Source organism: Caenorhabditis remanei, chromosome IV (genome assembly GCF_010183535.1).
Source record: "Caenorhabditis remanei strain PX506 chromosome IV, whole genome shotgun sequence".
Classification (NCBI taxonomy): domain Eukaryota; kingdom Metazoa; phylum Nematoda; class Chromadorea; order Rhabditida; family Rhabditidae; genus Caenorhabditis; species Caenorhabditis remanei.
This window is the reverse complement of record NC_071331.1, coordinates 10,473,262-10,488,011: the sequence shown is the minus strand read 5'-3', so window position 1 is coordinate 10,488,011 and position 14,750 is coordinate 10,473,262. Positions and strand designations below refer to the sequence as shown.

At 40.1% G+C, this 14,750-nt stretch overlaps 2 protein-coding genes across 2 annotated transcripts; both read left to right on the top strand.

Annotated features, from left to right (window-relative positions):
* Positions 1-10,153: 10,153 nt before the first annotated feature.
* On the top strand, positions 10,154-11,224 carry GCK72_013157 (uncharacterized protein; the record flags this gene model as incomplete). Its single annotated transcript, XM_053729686.1, has 4 exons — positions 10,154-10,262; positions 10,474-10,629; positions 10,742-10,876; positions 11,070-11,224. 4 exons carry the CDS (start codon positions 10,154-10,156, stop codon positions 11,222-11,224), a joined length of 555 nt encoding a protein of 184 aa, XP_053584458.1.
* An 856-nt stretch (positions 11,225-12,080) lies between these two features.
* GCK72_013156 (uncharacterized protein) lies at positions 12,081-12,651 on the top strand (the record flags this gene model as incomplete). The annotated part of the gene is made up of 2 exons (XM_003091276.2): positions 12,081-12,395; positions 12,454-12,651. The coding sequence occupies 2 exons, from the start codon at positions 12,081-12,083 to the stop codon at positions 12,649-12,651; spliced, it is 513 nt and encodes a 170-aa protein (XP_003091324.2).
* Positions 12,652-14,750: the final 2,099 nt, after the last annotated feature.

Here is a 14,750-nt window from a genome sequence, read left to right as displayed (position 1 = left end):
TACTTTCGCCATCAAGGATTTACTTGCTACTCCGATTGGGGAGAGGAGTCCTTGGGGATCGTATGTTGAAGCTATGAACGAAGCGAGTTGACGTTTCGTTGGAATGCCCTCTGGTGGCTGAGCTATCTTGAGGGTAAAGGTGTCATTTTCGGCATCCCAGTGGTGACCTAAGAGCTTACAGGTCGTGCTTTTGGATCTGTCTTGTTCAGGTATTGTATTCATGACTGTCTTGTTATTGCACAAGAAGTCTCTGAGTTTCATATGCATTGATGAGAAGGTCTCTTTGGATTCCTGGTAGTTTTTGAGGAGTTCCTCTGTGGATTCTGGTGTGAACATAACATTGTCCACATAAAGATTTTGTGTGATCTTTTCATGGATTGGATGTGGGTTAAGTTCCATGTACCTGAGAATTGTGATCGCCAGGAGAAAGGGTGACGCGGTTATGCCAAATGGCAGTCGTGTGAACCGGTAAGTGACCAGATTGTCTGGAGTGGCCGGTTTGGTGTGGTCTTTCAACCAAAGAAATTTGGTGCAATTTCTGTGTTGAGGTTGAAGTCTGACTTGGTGGAAGGCCTTCTCCAAGTCGGCAATCATGAGGAACGGCTTGGTCCGTGCTCTGAATAAGATACCTAGAATCGACTTCAGAATCGATGGGCCTGGGTGTATACATTGATTCAGTGACTGCTCATTTTTCATGTGTGAGGAGGCATCGAGTACGATGCGAAGTTTTGTGTTTTGAGCGTCGGGTTTGATGATTACCCGGTGTGGGATGTAATAATGTGGGCCGATGTGTTGCTCATTTTCTGGAACTAGTTCAATTATGCCAGAATTTAATTGCTGCTGAATAATGTCGTTGTACGCTGTCCGATCCGTCATAGAAGCTAGTTGTACTTCTAATAGTGATATGAGACGCTTGACAGCGACTAAGTAGTTGTTGTGGAGTGAGGCCTCCTTTCCGTTGAATGGAAATAGAACATATATTTTGTTGTCTTTGTCTAGAATAGCTGTGTTTTTGTACTTGAGTATGAGATCTTGATTAAGCTGTTCTCTTTGTAGAATAGCTGTTGGTGGTTCTATTCCTAGAACTTCGAGTTTCCAGGATTGTTCAAGAAGCCAATCCAGGCGTGCATTTGTCAGTTGTGGTGACTGACTGATTCCGACTGTTAACTCTTCTGGGAGATCATACTCGGACATGTCGATAGTGTTAATGTATGACTCGTTGTAGTCACAGTTCTGGTCTGAATTTTCCTCTTGTGTTGTGGTATTCCGTTGTAGTGCGTCTGGCACCGGACTTGGGTGAGTTATGACTCCTAATTGTGTATCTTCCACTATCCGACCACTTGGTAAGACGTGTCTTGTGCTTGTGGAGAGTAAACTGGGTAGGACATTGTTTCCGATTATGAGATCAATTGGTTTCCCATTGAATTTTTTGAGAACCGTGAGTTGTTGCGGGTCAAAGTTCCTTTGGATGAGGTATGTTAGATCCTCTGATGAGAAGTTTGGTGCTTTTACGGTGGTTGGGAGTTGAGGATACTCAGGCAGGATGGTGCTCCATGTTTTTCCCGTTTTGTCGAGGATATCTAATTTGTAGAACTTCACCTGTTGTGGACCTGAGGATGAAATGAATCCTCTGAAATTTACTAGTTTTTGATAGTGTACTGGGCAATGTAAACGGAGTACTGCTGGTTTTGAGATGAGTGAGGTTGTTGCTCCGCTGTCGATCAATGCATTGAGTCTTGCTCCAGATGGTGTTAGAATTTGGAGGAATGGTAATGTGTAGTGTGGATCTGAAACCACTGAAAGATTAATTGTGATAGTTTCAATTGTTTTGTGTGATGTTATTATAGCGAGGTTGTGTCCCGTCTTTCCTGGTGAGGATGGGATATCTGGATTGATTGGTGTAGGTATAGTGTTGATGTGTGTATGATTATGTGGTTCATGTGTTGATTCGTGCAGTATGTTGTAGGGTTCAAGCTTGGGGACTAAGTCCGTTGTTCCGAAAAAACGTTTTTCGGTCCTCATTGGCGCTATTGGGGTTAACCGGTGTATCACTTTTTTCCTTTTCTGGACAAAGGACCGAGTGGTGCTTCTGGGCGCACTTGTTGCAGACAAATCTTGAGTGACATTCCGTGGCTGTGTGATTGTTTCTGAAGCAATTCAAACATTTCTTTTGTTTAATGATTGAATCTCTTTTCTCACTTGTCGGGATTGTGCACATGTTGGTCTGGTGGTTTTGATTGCAAAAAGTACAGGGAGCTGATCTCCATCGAGATTGCTGTTGAGTTGTCGGCGTCTTGCGTTGATTTCCGGTGTGTCTCGGTGTGTGGGAGCGGACCGAAATTTTGTTGATGTCCACTGTGCAGACTTCAGTGATTTGAGTGCGGTTTTTCTTGCGTTGTTCTGCATCGTCCAGTGCCCTATTCTCGGATATAAGCGTTTGGACTATGGTTGAAACCTCCAAGAATGATGGAGTCTTGTTACGGATCTGTGTAATAACTGATTTCATTATGTTGTATGGTAATTTGTCGACGAATGAATCGATCAGAAATGGATCGTTAATGGAAACTTGGTGTTTGTTTAGTGAATTGGTGATGCAAACGTGTTTCATCATATCTTTCTCCATCTGGTCATAATCTGTTTGATGGAACGGGAGATTACGGTAGGTCTCGATCAACTGTTTGCGTCGATCGGTCTTCCTGTTGAAAACTCTCTCCAGATTTGCACGGAGTTCTTCGTATGTCCCTTCCGACAAGTCATCAGATGTGATTAAATCTTTTGCGCCACCTTCGAGGAGGCTAATTAACATGTTCTGTTTCATGATGATGTCAATTGATGGGTTATTGTGTACGAGTGAATTGAAGCGCGTGATGAAAAGCGAATACTGATCAGTCTCACCCGAAAATGGTTTCAAGGTGCTCAAGATTGTGCTGATGTCGGTTGAAAAACTACCGTGGTGAGTGGCTGGCGACCAGCGAGTGGGACTGGGACTCTGAATTAACGGGCTGGGAGCCGTCGGAGATTCGACCCCAACTGGAATCTTGGTAGTCTCTGTGTGTTCTTTAACCACTTGTGGGCTATTGAGACTTAACTGTTTGGTGTCGTGTTCGGATTGTGATTTGATACTCTCTAGGGAGTGGTCGTAATGTGTTTGATATTGCTGTTGTTCTAGTTGATCCTGAACGATCTCCAGATTTGTTCTCATGGCCTGCATGGCCTTGGCGTTTTTGTCGACTTTGATGTCAACCTTCTGAACAGCTGTGTTGATTGTATGAGTGAATTTAGCCGTCATGAGTTCGCCGAAATTCTTTAGCATTGCCTCCATTGCGTCGACTGTCAACGCGGGTTGACTGGTTTCGGAATCAATGCGATTACGCTTGGCTTGTTCAATTGGCTCTTGCTTCGTGTTTTTGGTCAGAATTGGACCATTTGGTTCGAATGATTTGGGAAATTGGAGTTTTTCCGTGTTGGTGGATGAACGGTGCTGTTCGTCTTTATCTTGTGTATGATGAATGTCATGGTGAATAAGGTCATTGTCGCTGTTGGACTGAAAGTTATTTCCGTCCGAACTACTGGTAGATGATAGCCCTTTGAGAGCTGAGTGAACTTCTGGTTTTTTAACCAGACAATTGGTTGATTTGCGTTTGACTGCCAGTGGTTGTGTGGAAACCAGCTGTTTGAGTAGGACTTCAATATGTAGAAGGAGCGCTTTGCATTTTTCAATGAGAGCTGGATATCCACGATCTTTGATGTGATCGACCAGTTTCATAACATTCTTGATGCGAATTTCGGAGCTGGAGCACAGTGCTGGGTGCTTCAGTACGAGAGTGAGAGCCTCGCTATCGGAGTTGTCGAGCTTGGCAAGTTGGCTAGCTAGCTTTGTGTAGCTGGATTGTAGGATTGCAACCATATCTGGTTGTTGAGGTTCAGTAAGAATTAGTTGTATTCCTTCGATCAGAAGAGCAGTTTTCTTAGCTCTTTTTGTGAAAATTGTCTTGGCAGGGCCAATGTTCACCCATTGAGCGTTGGACTGAACAGTTGACGATTTGGATGACTTGGAGTTGTTTGATTGTTTCCGTTGTCCGCCGAGTTTCTTCGACTTGTTGCTGCGACGAGAAGAGCGAGAACGACGGTTGGAACCCGAGGAGCCTTTCGACCGGTCTGTAAAAGGTGTACCGTTAATGATAGGGTGTTGTTTGTGTTTTGTTTGTTCAGTATAGGTAGTGGATTCTTATGTGAATCTTGGTATATATAGTATTTTTTCGTGCATGATTTATAGTATGATTTTCTCCTAGAGGTTCCCCTCTTTGCACGAGTCGGAGACGTTGGAATCTTTGAGAAACCTCGCGGGTTTCCCTGTCGCAAAAAGACCGATATTCCTGATAAGCGTTCCGGAGCGCTTACTGACAAGCCTTGGAATGTATGTGAGAGCAATGGTGTCCTCTCAATGAAAGCAATGGTGTCCTTTCATTCTAGTATGTTTTGCGGAACTTAGAATGGGGTTGTCAATGGTCGTAGGAAATATCGAATTACTAGATGTCATTGTATCCTTTTCAGGCTGCCGTTGGGCCCTTGGCAGAATGATTGGGATAAATTCGTCTACGTAACTTCCAACCTGAATGGTAGTTGGTCTCGTACAGTTCCACTAGTGGTACGAGACTGGAATGGAATAGAATTGTTTAAAGAGTATGAGGTGCTGAATTATCGTAGTATGTATGATTGAATGGTAATGGAATTGTAAATGGATTATGAAATGACACGCATGAGGGACGGTGGGCCCGTGTCAAACTTAGTATATGAGAGTAACAGAAAGAGGAGAAAACTAACAACTTTATCAACATGAATACCAGAAAGAGTTCTCTTGCCCTTGAAGTTAGGCATCTCCAGAGCTGCTGTAGTTGACGGTGAAGGTGTTGGACTCCTCCCTGATCCAAGCTAGTGAGCTTCAGCCGCCGGCACTCCTTGTAGAGATCCGCTCAGCCATTTTCCAAGGTTCCTTCGGCAGACACGGTTGAACATCGGTGAGTGAATGATCGAGAGACGACGACTTCTGACGGCTTCCTCTTCCTTATATGCACAGAATGTAGAGCAGATTGTTATCGTAAGGTCATCAGGTTGAGTTTAGGAGGGCACGTCCAGAACAGTATTGGTTTCAGTATGGTTGATCACGGTTCACGTTTCACGCAGTTGTTAGTGTTCATTTTATTATTTATTGTATTTTGAGTAAATTGTGTAAGTCTGGCAATGGACCAGGCTTAATACTCAAGGTCGTGAATTAAGACCTATTAATTCCACGACAGAGGTATCCCTCAGCCCGGATAAGTATAGACCTCTCGCAGCGTAACTGACCGTGTCTAACCGGAACCGACACAGATAAGAATGGTGGGGGAAGTTAATTAAAAAGATATTACCCAATTTTTGGGTTTTTTTTGAAATTGTGATATTTTCTAACCCGGGAGGATTCAAACCCGCGTCTACTGAGGTATCCCTCAGCCCGGATAAGTATAGACCTCTCGCAGCGTAACTGACCGTGTCTAACCGGAACCGACACAGATAAGAATGGTGGGGGAAGTTAATTGAAAAGATATTACCCAATTTTTATACTTTTTTTTTTGAAATTTTGATATTTTCTAACCCGGGAGGATTCAAACCCGCGTCTACTGAGGTATCCCTCAGCCCGGATAAGTATAGACCTCTCGCAGCGTAACTGACCGTGTCTAACCGGAACCGACACAGATAAGAATGGTGGGGGAAGTTAATTAAAAAGATATTACCCAATTTTTGGGTTTTTTTTGAAATTGTGATATTTTCTAACCCGGGAGGATTCAAACCCGCGTCTACTGAGGTATCCCTCAGCCCGGATAAGTATAGACCTCTCGCAGCGTAACTGACCGTGTCTAACCGGAACCGACACAGATAAGAATGGTGGGGGAAGTTAATTGAAAAGATATTACCCAATTTTTGGGTTTTTTTTGAAATTGTGATATTTTCTAACCCGGGAGGATTCAAACCCGCGTCTACTGAGGTATCCCTCAGCCCGGATAAGTATAGACCTCTCGCAGCGTAACTGACCGTGTCTAACCGGAACCGACACAGATAAGAATGGTGGGGAAAGTTAATTGAAAAGATATTACCCAATTTTTATGTTTTTTTTTTTGAAATTTTGATATTTTCTAACCCGGGAGGATTCAAACCCGCGTCTACTGAGGTATCCCTCAGCCCGGATAAGTATAGACCTCTCGCAGCGTAACTGACCGTGTCTAACCGGAACCGACACAGATAAGAATGGTGGGGGAAGTTAATTAAAAAGATATTACCCAATTTTTGGGTTTTTTTTGAAATTGTGATATTTTCTAACCCGGGAGGATTCAAACCCGCGTCTACTGAGGTATCCCTCAGCCCGGATAAGTATAGACCTCTCGCAGCGTAACTGACCGTGTCTAACCGGAACCGACACAGATAAGAATGGTGGGGAAAGTTAATTGAAAAGATATTACCCAATTTTTATACTTTTTTTTTTGAAATTTTGATATTTTCTAACCCGGGAGGATTCAAACCCGCGTCTACTGAGGTATCCCTCAGCCCGGATAAGTATAGACCTCTCGCAGCGTAACTGACCGTGTCTAACCGGAACCGACACAGATAAGAATGGTGGGGGAAGTTAATTAAAAAGATATTACCCAATTTTTGGGTTTTTTTTGAAATTGTGATATTTTCTAACCCGGGAGGATTCAAACCCGCGTCTACTGAGGTATCCCTCAGCCCGGATAAGTATAGACCTCTCGCAGCGTAACTGACCGTGTCTAACCGGAACCGACACAGATAAGAATGGTGGGGGAAGTTAATTAAAAAGATATTACCCAATTTTTGGGTTTTTTTTGAAATTGTGATATTTTCTAACCCGGGAGGATTCAAACCCGCGTCTACTGAGGTATCCCTCAGCCCGGATAAGTATAGACCTCTCGCAGCGTAACTGACCGTGTCTAACCGGAACCGACACAGATAAGAATGGTGGGGGAAGTTAATTGAAAAGATATTACCCAATTTTTGGGTTTTTTTTGAAATTGTGATATTTTCTAACCCGGGAGGATTCAAACCCGCGTCTACTGAGGTATCCCTCAGCCCGGATAAGTATAGACCTCTCGCAGCGTAACTGACCGTGTCTAACCGGAACCGACACAGATAAGAATGGTGGGGAAAGTTAATTGAAAAGATATTACCCAATTTTTATGTTTTTTTTTTTGAAATTTTGATATTTTCTAACCCGGGAGGATTCAAACCCGCGTCTACTGAGGTATCCCTCAGCCCGGATAAGTATAGACCTCTCGCAGCGTAACTGACCGTGTCTAACCGGAACCGACACAGATAAGAATGGTGGGGAAAGTTAATTGAAAAGATATTACCCAATTTTTATGTTTTTTTTTTTGAAATTTTGATATTTTCTAACCCGGGAGGATTCAAACCCGCGTCTACTGAGGTATCCCTCAGCCCGGATAAGTATAGACCTCTCGCAGCGTAACTGACCGTGTCTAACCGGAACCGACACAGATAAGAATGGTGGGGAAAGTTAATTGAAAAGATATTACCCAATTTTTATGTTTTTTTTTGAAATTTTGATATTTTCTAACCCGGGAGGATTCAAACCCGCGTCTACTGAGGTATCCCTCAGCCCGGATAAGTATAGACCTCTCGCAGCGTAACTGACCGTGTCTAACCGGAACCGACACAGATAAGAATGGTGGGGGAAGTTAATTGAAAAGATATTACCCAATTTTCATACTTTTTTTTTTTTGAAATTTTGATATTTTCTAACCCGGGAGGATTCTAAAGGGAAAAGAGACAAAGTATCTTGATTTCTGGGGATATAACTCACGTGTGTCAATCTGATCGTCATGTGATTCTTCTTGATCCGTTGCTTTCTTGAGATCGGCTAGTCGCACTCGACCATTCCTTATCCTGGATTCCTCTCGATCCACTTTGCTTTAGCACTGAAAAAGAAAACACTAATTTGTAAACTTAATGAGCAAATAGGGGATATAATTACGAGATAAGTCATGGTTATGGAGATATCTCAATGATGGCCAAAAATGGGAAAATAGAAGAGTCACCATCCAGTACGGAGAGATGGTGGACGACTGAGGCAAGAAGATGAGTTGAGGAGACTGAGGGACAGTGGGCGGAACCTAGTAGATAGTAGCCATCTGGCGGTCATTAAGACTGATTTCTCATCAAGATAAGTGAACAGGTAGTTTGTGTTAACAGTAATGAGACAATAGGAAAGCGTCTGTCTATTTTATGATGTCTTGGGAAAAGACATCGGGGTAAAGGGTTTGATGAGGTCATACAAACTATTCAAACAAAAGTGAAGACGGATTAAATGAGACAACAGTCATCTGGAGAAGGACAGGTCTGTCCTCTATTCCGACCGTTCAAGGTTCCAAGTTTCCCCCAATGAGAAAATTGAGAAGGTACCAAGTTTTGAATATTTTTGAATCTGGAGACTAAGAGATCTTGTTGGACAAAACACTAACCTGTGTTCAGAAACATTATTGCTCATCTGAGTTGTCCACGTGGAATTGATTGATACGTGTCGTTGGCTGTGTGCAGTTAGACGTGGCTGAAAACGTACCAATTAGAAATTCAGGAATATAAAGATTGAAAAGAATTCAAAAGATGCGGGGGAAAAGAAAAAGAGATAAATGGGAACGGATAGGTCGAATACGATGAGAAACAGAGAGCCCAAAAAGAGAGGACTGCTCGGTTGGAGTGAAAGAGACAACTGAATGCATTCCAGTCATCTAACTTCATCTTGTAAGGTGCGGGGTCTTCTTTGCTGCGTTCGGTCCGATTTCCCAAAAAGATAACACGGCAGGTGGTATTTGTCGGACAGGAATGACCGACACAAGAGAGTGAGACAGTGTGAAAATTGGTTGACATGTCAATATTGGATTGACATCTGTTGTTTGTTTCTTCTACCGCAGCGCGTCTGAATTAATCATATTTAGGGGTCAGGAGTAAAACGAATTCACGAAAAATTAGTAGCACTTATTAGCAAAATAAACGAGAAAACACCCAAACGCGCAAGAAAAACGATACATTTAAGATAAAAATACGCTAATTTATGTCAAAACCACTCAAACCTGAACCTGGAACGCGCTAACACAACCCAAAACGCAGCCATTCGGTGAAATAATCAGTTTGTTTCAAGCCAACCGACTAAAAATGCACAATAAACCCAAGAAAACGATTAATATGGTCTAAAAACTCACTAACGAAAATAACGTAGCACCTAACGTGCCAGCACTCAAGAGTGCCGAATTTCTTCATTTCAAAGGCGAAATTGACAAAAGAGCGTCGAGAAATGCGTGCGTGTCCGTAGGTCAACACAGTGACATAAGGAGGTGAGTCTAGAAACTCAAGCGACTATAAATTAATTGTTTAGAGCACAGTCTCCCAAACCCCGAAAAACAACTGCAAGCGAAAGTTCTCAGTGGAGCGCAAAGGCTGCGCGCTACAGCAGTCAAAAATAATTTTTTATTAATTTTTCAACTGAAAATTTTGATTTTATTTAAATTACGATCAATAAAGGAAATAAAAAGTGAAAATTGTCCATAACAAATAACGAGAAAGGCAAAAGCAACATTTCGGAAAAAAGAAAACTATTTTTGAAGCAAAAATAAAGGCGGTGATACAGATCAAAGTTTTAGCCTGAAAAATCGGGTTTTCCATTATTTCTCGAAACTTAAAGTTTCAATCCCCGCCTACTTTCTGTAATCTTTTCGTTGCAAGACCCTGTCGTACAATTGTGTGCGCCTTTGAACTGTAATAATTTCGAAAGTGCTTCCTTTTCATTTTTGATGATTTTTCACCGTCAAAAAATGTTGAACTTCTTTTTTTTTTGAGCAAGCATCTCCATAAGTTGATTGTAAATTATTCCGACCAGTTTTTCTCCATTTCGTAGTGAAATTGATGAGAATCACTCAGTTTTTGGGCCGTTTCTAGTTTTGAAGTGCACAAATTTGATTTCTTTCTTAAGAAGAACTTATTTTTAAAATGTTTCACGCCTGAAAACTGTTAATTTCTCAATAATTTCTTTCCAAAATCCGATCTTGGCTACTTACACTCTAAACTTTAATTTTGTTTTCTTTCAGACAAGATGTCAACCGGATCATCGGGCGATAAACCTATTCCGGAGCCACAAATTACCACACAGTTCGGTCGTGTTGAATCATTGATTTCTGCGGCCGCGACTCAAAGTTCTTTGGGTGAGTACATCATCATTTCGTAGTGAAATTGTTGGGAATCACTCAGTTTTTGCGGCGTTTCTAGTTTTGAAGGGCAATTTCAATGTATCGATTAATAAAAACTCATTTCCAAAATATTTTACGCCTGAAAACTGTCGATTTCTCAATGATTTCTCTCCATAATCTGATTTTGGCTACTTCCACTCTGAATTTTTATCTTCTTTCCTTTCAGCCCAGATGGCCAACGACGAGAAACCGGGGGAATCAATAAACAAACGTTTGCAAAATCAACAGGAGGGATGCCCAGTCGAAAGCGTCTTTGATAAGAATATGGAGACCTTGCGCAAACCGGACACCGCTACTTTGTTTGTCGCGTTATACAATTCCAGTGAGTGCGCGGCTTTTTTTATACAACAATCGTGAAAAAATCACTGATTTGTTCTCAAAATTTTGTTCACCTGAAAATACGTTGGTTTTTCTTCTTTTAATAATTCTTTCAGCTCATGATGATGAATTCCCCTGGTCATTCAAAGCGGTGTCTGAACTGATAAATATCCGATCGTGGTCGTCGTCGTGCTTAGCTTACATTTCGAGTAAAGCGCGTAAGGCGATCGCTAAAGGGAATATTACAATATGTAAGTTGTATGGTTTTCAATAGAGAAAATCAGGACAAGTGTCTTTTTCGAGTAATTTCTCATTCTAATGAGTAGATAATCATCATCTTCTGATTTTAACGCTCATTAGAGTGCTGTTTTTCTGAAAATCGCGATACTTTCACTTGTTTTTCTCAAAAACTATCAAGAATCGTTCAACGCCTGTTTTTTTCAGCTACATCGAAATGCCATGTCTGTTTCACAATCATGGATGACTGCTACGAGACACACAAGTTTGAAGATTATCACCAGATGATTCTCTGTCGTTGGTCTATGCAAAGTTACAGCAAGCATGCATCGCCAGACTCTCCATATCTTAAAAATCTTTGATCCATATGATTTATTTATTTTGAACTATTTTGATCGGGTTTTCATTGAAATATAAAGAAAATTTCATATTATATTCAACATCATCAACCGATACCGATCAAGAATTCTCTCCGAAAAAAAATTTATTCAATCCGAGAAACCACCATTTTCAGTAACATTTTATCAAGGTTCCAACCGAAGTGAATCGTGCCAGTCATCCCGTCGATTCTTTTGATATCGATACCTCCTCGCAATGAAATAGTTGTATTATTGGGACTGAAAATTAATAAGAATAGAAAGTGCTTTATTCCTATCAACTCACCGTCTGCCGATTCGTTCAACATCAGGATTGATTTTCTCGAATTGTAGGTTAAGAATGGTGTCGAAAAGGACCGTAACTCTTTAGCGAGTGTCCGTACAAAAAAGTTGTAAACTACAACAACTAAGCTCTACCTTTGATATGTATGATTCATAAAAATTCCACTTGTGGGACATACCGTAACACATTCTCAAAGTTGAGCAATTTCAACTGAAAACGACCCAAGTTCGTATACTTTTGCACAGCATTGTAGGACAGTAGTCCAAGGACGTTCTTCTGCTAGAATCCCGTGTCATCGCAAATTACCCATTAAAAAAAAATCTAGAACAAAGAATGTTTCAACATCGAAAATTGTGATCCGAACAAAAATCCGTCAAATTACAAAAAAATCATGTGTGTCTACTAGAGAACTCTCGGTAAAATCTGTGATATTTTTGGTTCTCTAAAAAAATTACTGTAATTTTTAAAAATTTCTCCGTGTCCTCTTTTTTGAGTTACGTGTAAAAGACCTTACCCCTAATAAAATCTCCCATTTCAATCAGTTCCAAAAAGGACAAAATGAATCCCTTCCTACTTCTACTCCTCGTTTTCGCCTTGGTCCGATGCCAAACACCTGTGCCTGACGATGGCGATGAATTCAATATTGAAACGGAGAAAGTGATTACTTTCACTCAAAATCAAGTGATTGATATGGCTGAAAGAATAATGAAAACAATGGATAAATCAATCGAAAGTCACAATTATACGGAACTCATCAATATTCATTACCCGGATTTCACATTTACTTTTTGTCAAACTGAAGGGAAGAGTATGGAAGGATTCAAAGCTTATTTGGATTCAGATGAAATGCTGAAAAAGGTCAAGAGGAGTAAGGTAAGATACAATTTAAGTTAGAAGAGAAACTACTGAAATTCTGAAATTTGATTTCCAGCACACAATAATGTACAATCCCCAAAACGGCGGTGTCGAGAAGCTGGATGTTCATGGTTTTCGATTCGACTACTTCAAATATTTCCTTCTTGAAGACGATCATCTTTTGAGAACTTTTGGAACTATTATTGTACGGACTCAATATGGAATTATTGAAGTTGTCAAGGCTATCGAGTATTGTCCAACGCAAATATTCTAGGGAAAAAGTTTGAGAAGAAATCGGAAAGACTAGTAAAAATATGAATTGATTGAGTAATAATAATAATAAAGTGATTTGATTAGAATAACAATATTTTGGTCTTGGGCTTCCATTCCGGGGAAATTAAAAATCGGGACCCGCCACCCTGCCGCGGGCGCCTCTGTCATATTTTTCACGCACAAATTTGAAATTTTACCAATAAAGTTTTTCGTTTTGTTTATGAAATTTATTGAAAATGATAAAAAATTAATTTTTTTATGTACGTGACTGTGTAAATCAGATGAGTAAAGTAAGTTGAATTTTGTTGATTTGCAAACAATTTTTCTGTTTCTGAAACTGGTTATCCAAGAAAAATGAAGAACGAGTGATTGCTCGGACTGTCGGATTAATTCATCTGATGAAATTATTATTTTTTCGATGTTAATGTGCCTTTTATTATGCTACCTCTTTACAAATTCTCTAAAAATTAGAATGTCTTATCTTTTCCATTTTGAACTTACTACATAGAATTTGCGTTTTCAGCAATTTATAAATGGTGTGTTGTTCATTTTTCACAGTTTTCATCGCATTGAAAATCTTATGAATAAGATGAAAAATTGATGTACATATGTACCTGTCACAGAATTTTACTTCAAAGACATGGAAAATTTGACTTTCGAAAAAAAGAGTTGTTTCAGAAATAATTCAAAAAATCCATCGCATTCGAAGTTAACAGGATTTTGCTTTTAAACGAAGTATTCTAGAGATTGCCTGAAAACTAAATTTGTATAGAAATGAATTTCCAAAAACGATGATTTTTTTCAGGGAAAGGAATGGTAAGAATTTTGACAACTATCCTATTGATAAGTACTTCTTCAGATAAAACTTTTAATTAAAAGTTGAAACAGAAAAATAAGGATGCGTAAATAAAAAACAAAGTGATGTCAAGAAAACGGACGAACCATTCACAAGTTCATGTTTTCTTTTTTCCCTTTTTGATAGGATGTCACATTTGAACGCTCCTGAAGAATACAATGCGAAAATGTCGTTCGACGCGGGGCAGACATTAAAAATGAAAGCAGCAAACATATTGTCACTGCGGGGGGAACACAAAGAAGTTCTGTTTGGTTTCTGAAATTATCGGGCTGAACTTGGAATTTCCCCCTGTTTCAAAGAGTTCTGATTTTTGTTGAGAGTTTTTTTTTCATTTAATTTGAGCCAGTCCATTTTGTCCTCAACTTACAAAAGCTTTACTTTTTCAAAAATCTAATAACTCCTGAAATGGTAAATTGCAATAATATAATATCTTGTTTTTAGTAATCGCGTTTACTAGCATGCCACATTTCTGACAACTGCGCTCTACCGAAAGCGAAGAAATTTGTGTGCGAAATTGAGAGACTCAGAGAAAAAGAGACATTTCCCAATTTCGGCGGAGCGCAGTTGTAGGACCTGTGCCGAGCTAATACAGTAACCCAACCACATCCCTCTGAATCTATCCTCATTTTTTTAGTAACAAGTTGTAAGTCATTTTTTCGCATGCTTGATAACCGGGTGCTCCTGACCTTAATCAGATTTGCACTCGAAGCAGAACCGTCCGATTTGGAACTGCCCGAATAGCAACCATCTGAATCATTACTGGTACAAACCAAAACCAATAAATTGAGGTGTAATGGGTTTGAAGTTGTGCTTAACCATCTTTAGGTCGGTATTTATTCATATAAGTTCTGGTTCGGGTAGTTCCAAATTGGGAATTTTTGATGTGGGGTATCACCATATCCGGAAGATCCCACGACCGTATATTTCGGTTTTTTCAATTTATCAGTTTCTTACCAACAAACAAAATTTCACTGTTTTCGATATAAGATGAATTATGAGATTTGAAGCAAAAATGATTTTGGCTGAAAATAAGAAATATGCCCATCCTCAAAACTACTAGCGTATGTTTCAGAAAGTATTCAAAACTGTTCTCGCATTCCGTCTTTATTGGGTTGGTCGAGATATCTGGTGTCAATTCCGTGCTAAATGGTTTTGAACTAAAAAAAGAATAGCTACTGTCGAAAAAATAAAGTTTCGACAAGGATTTTCAAAAAAAATTTCGCGCAAGCGCATAAAGTTCTGGG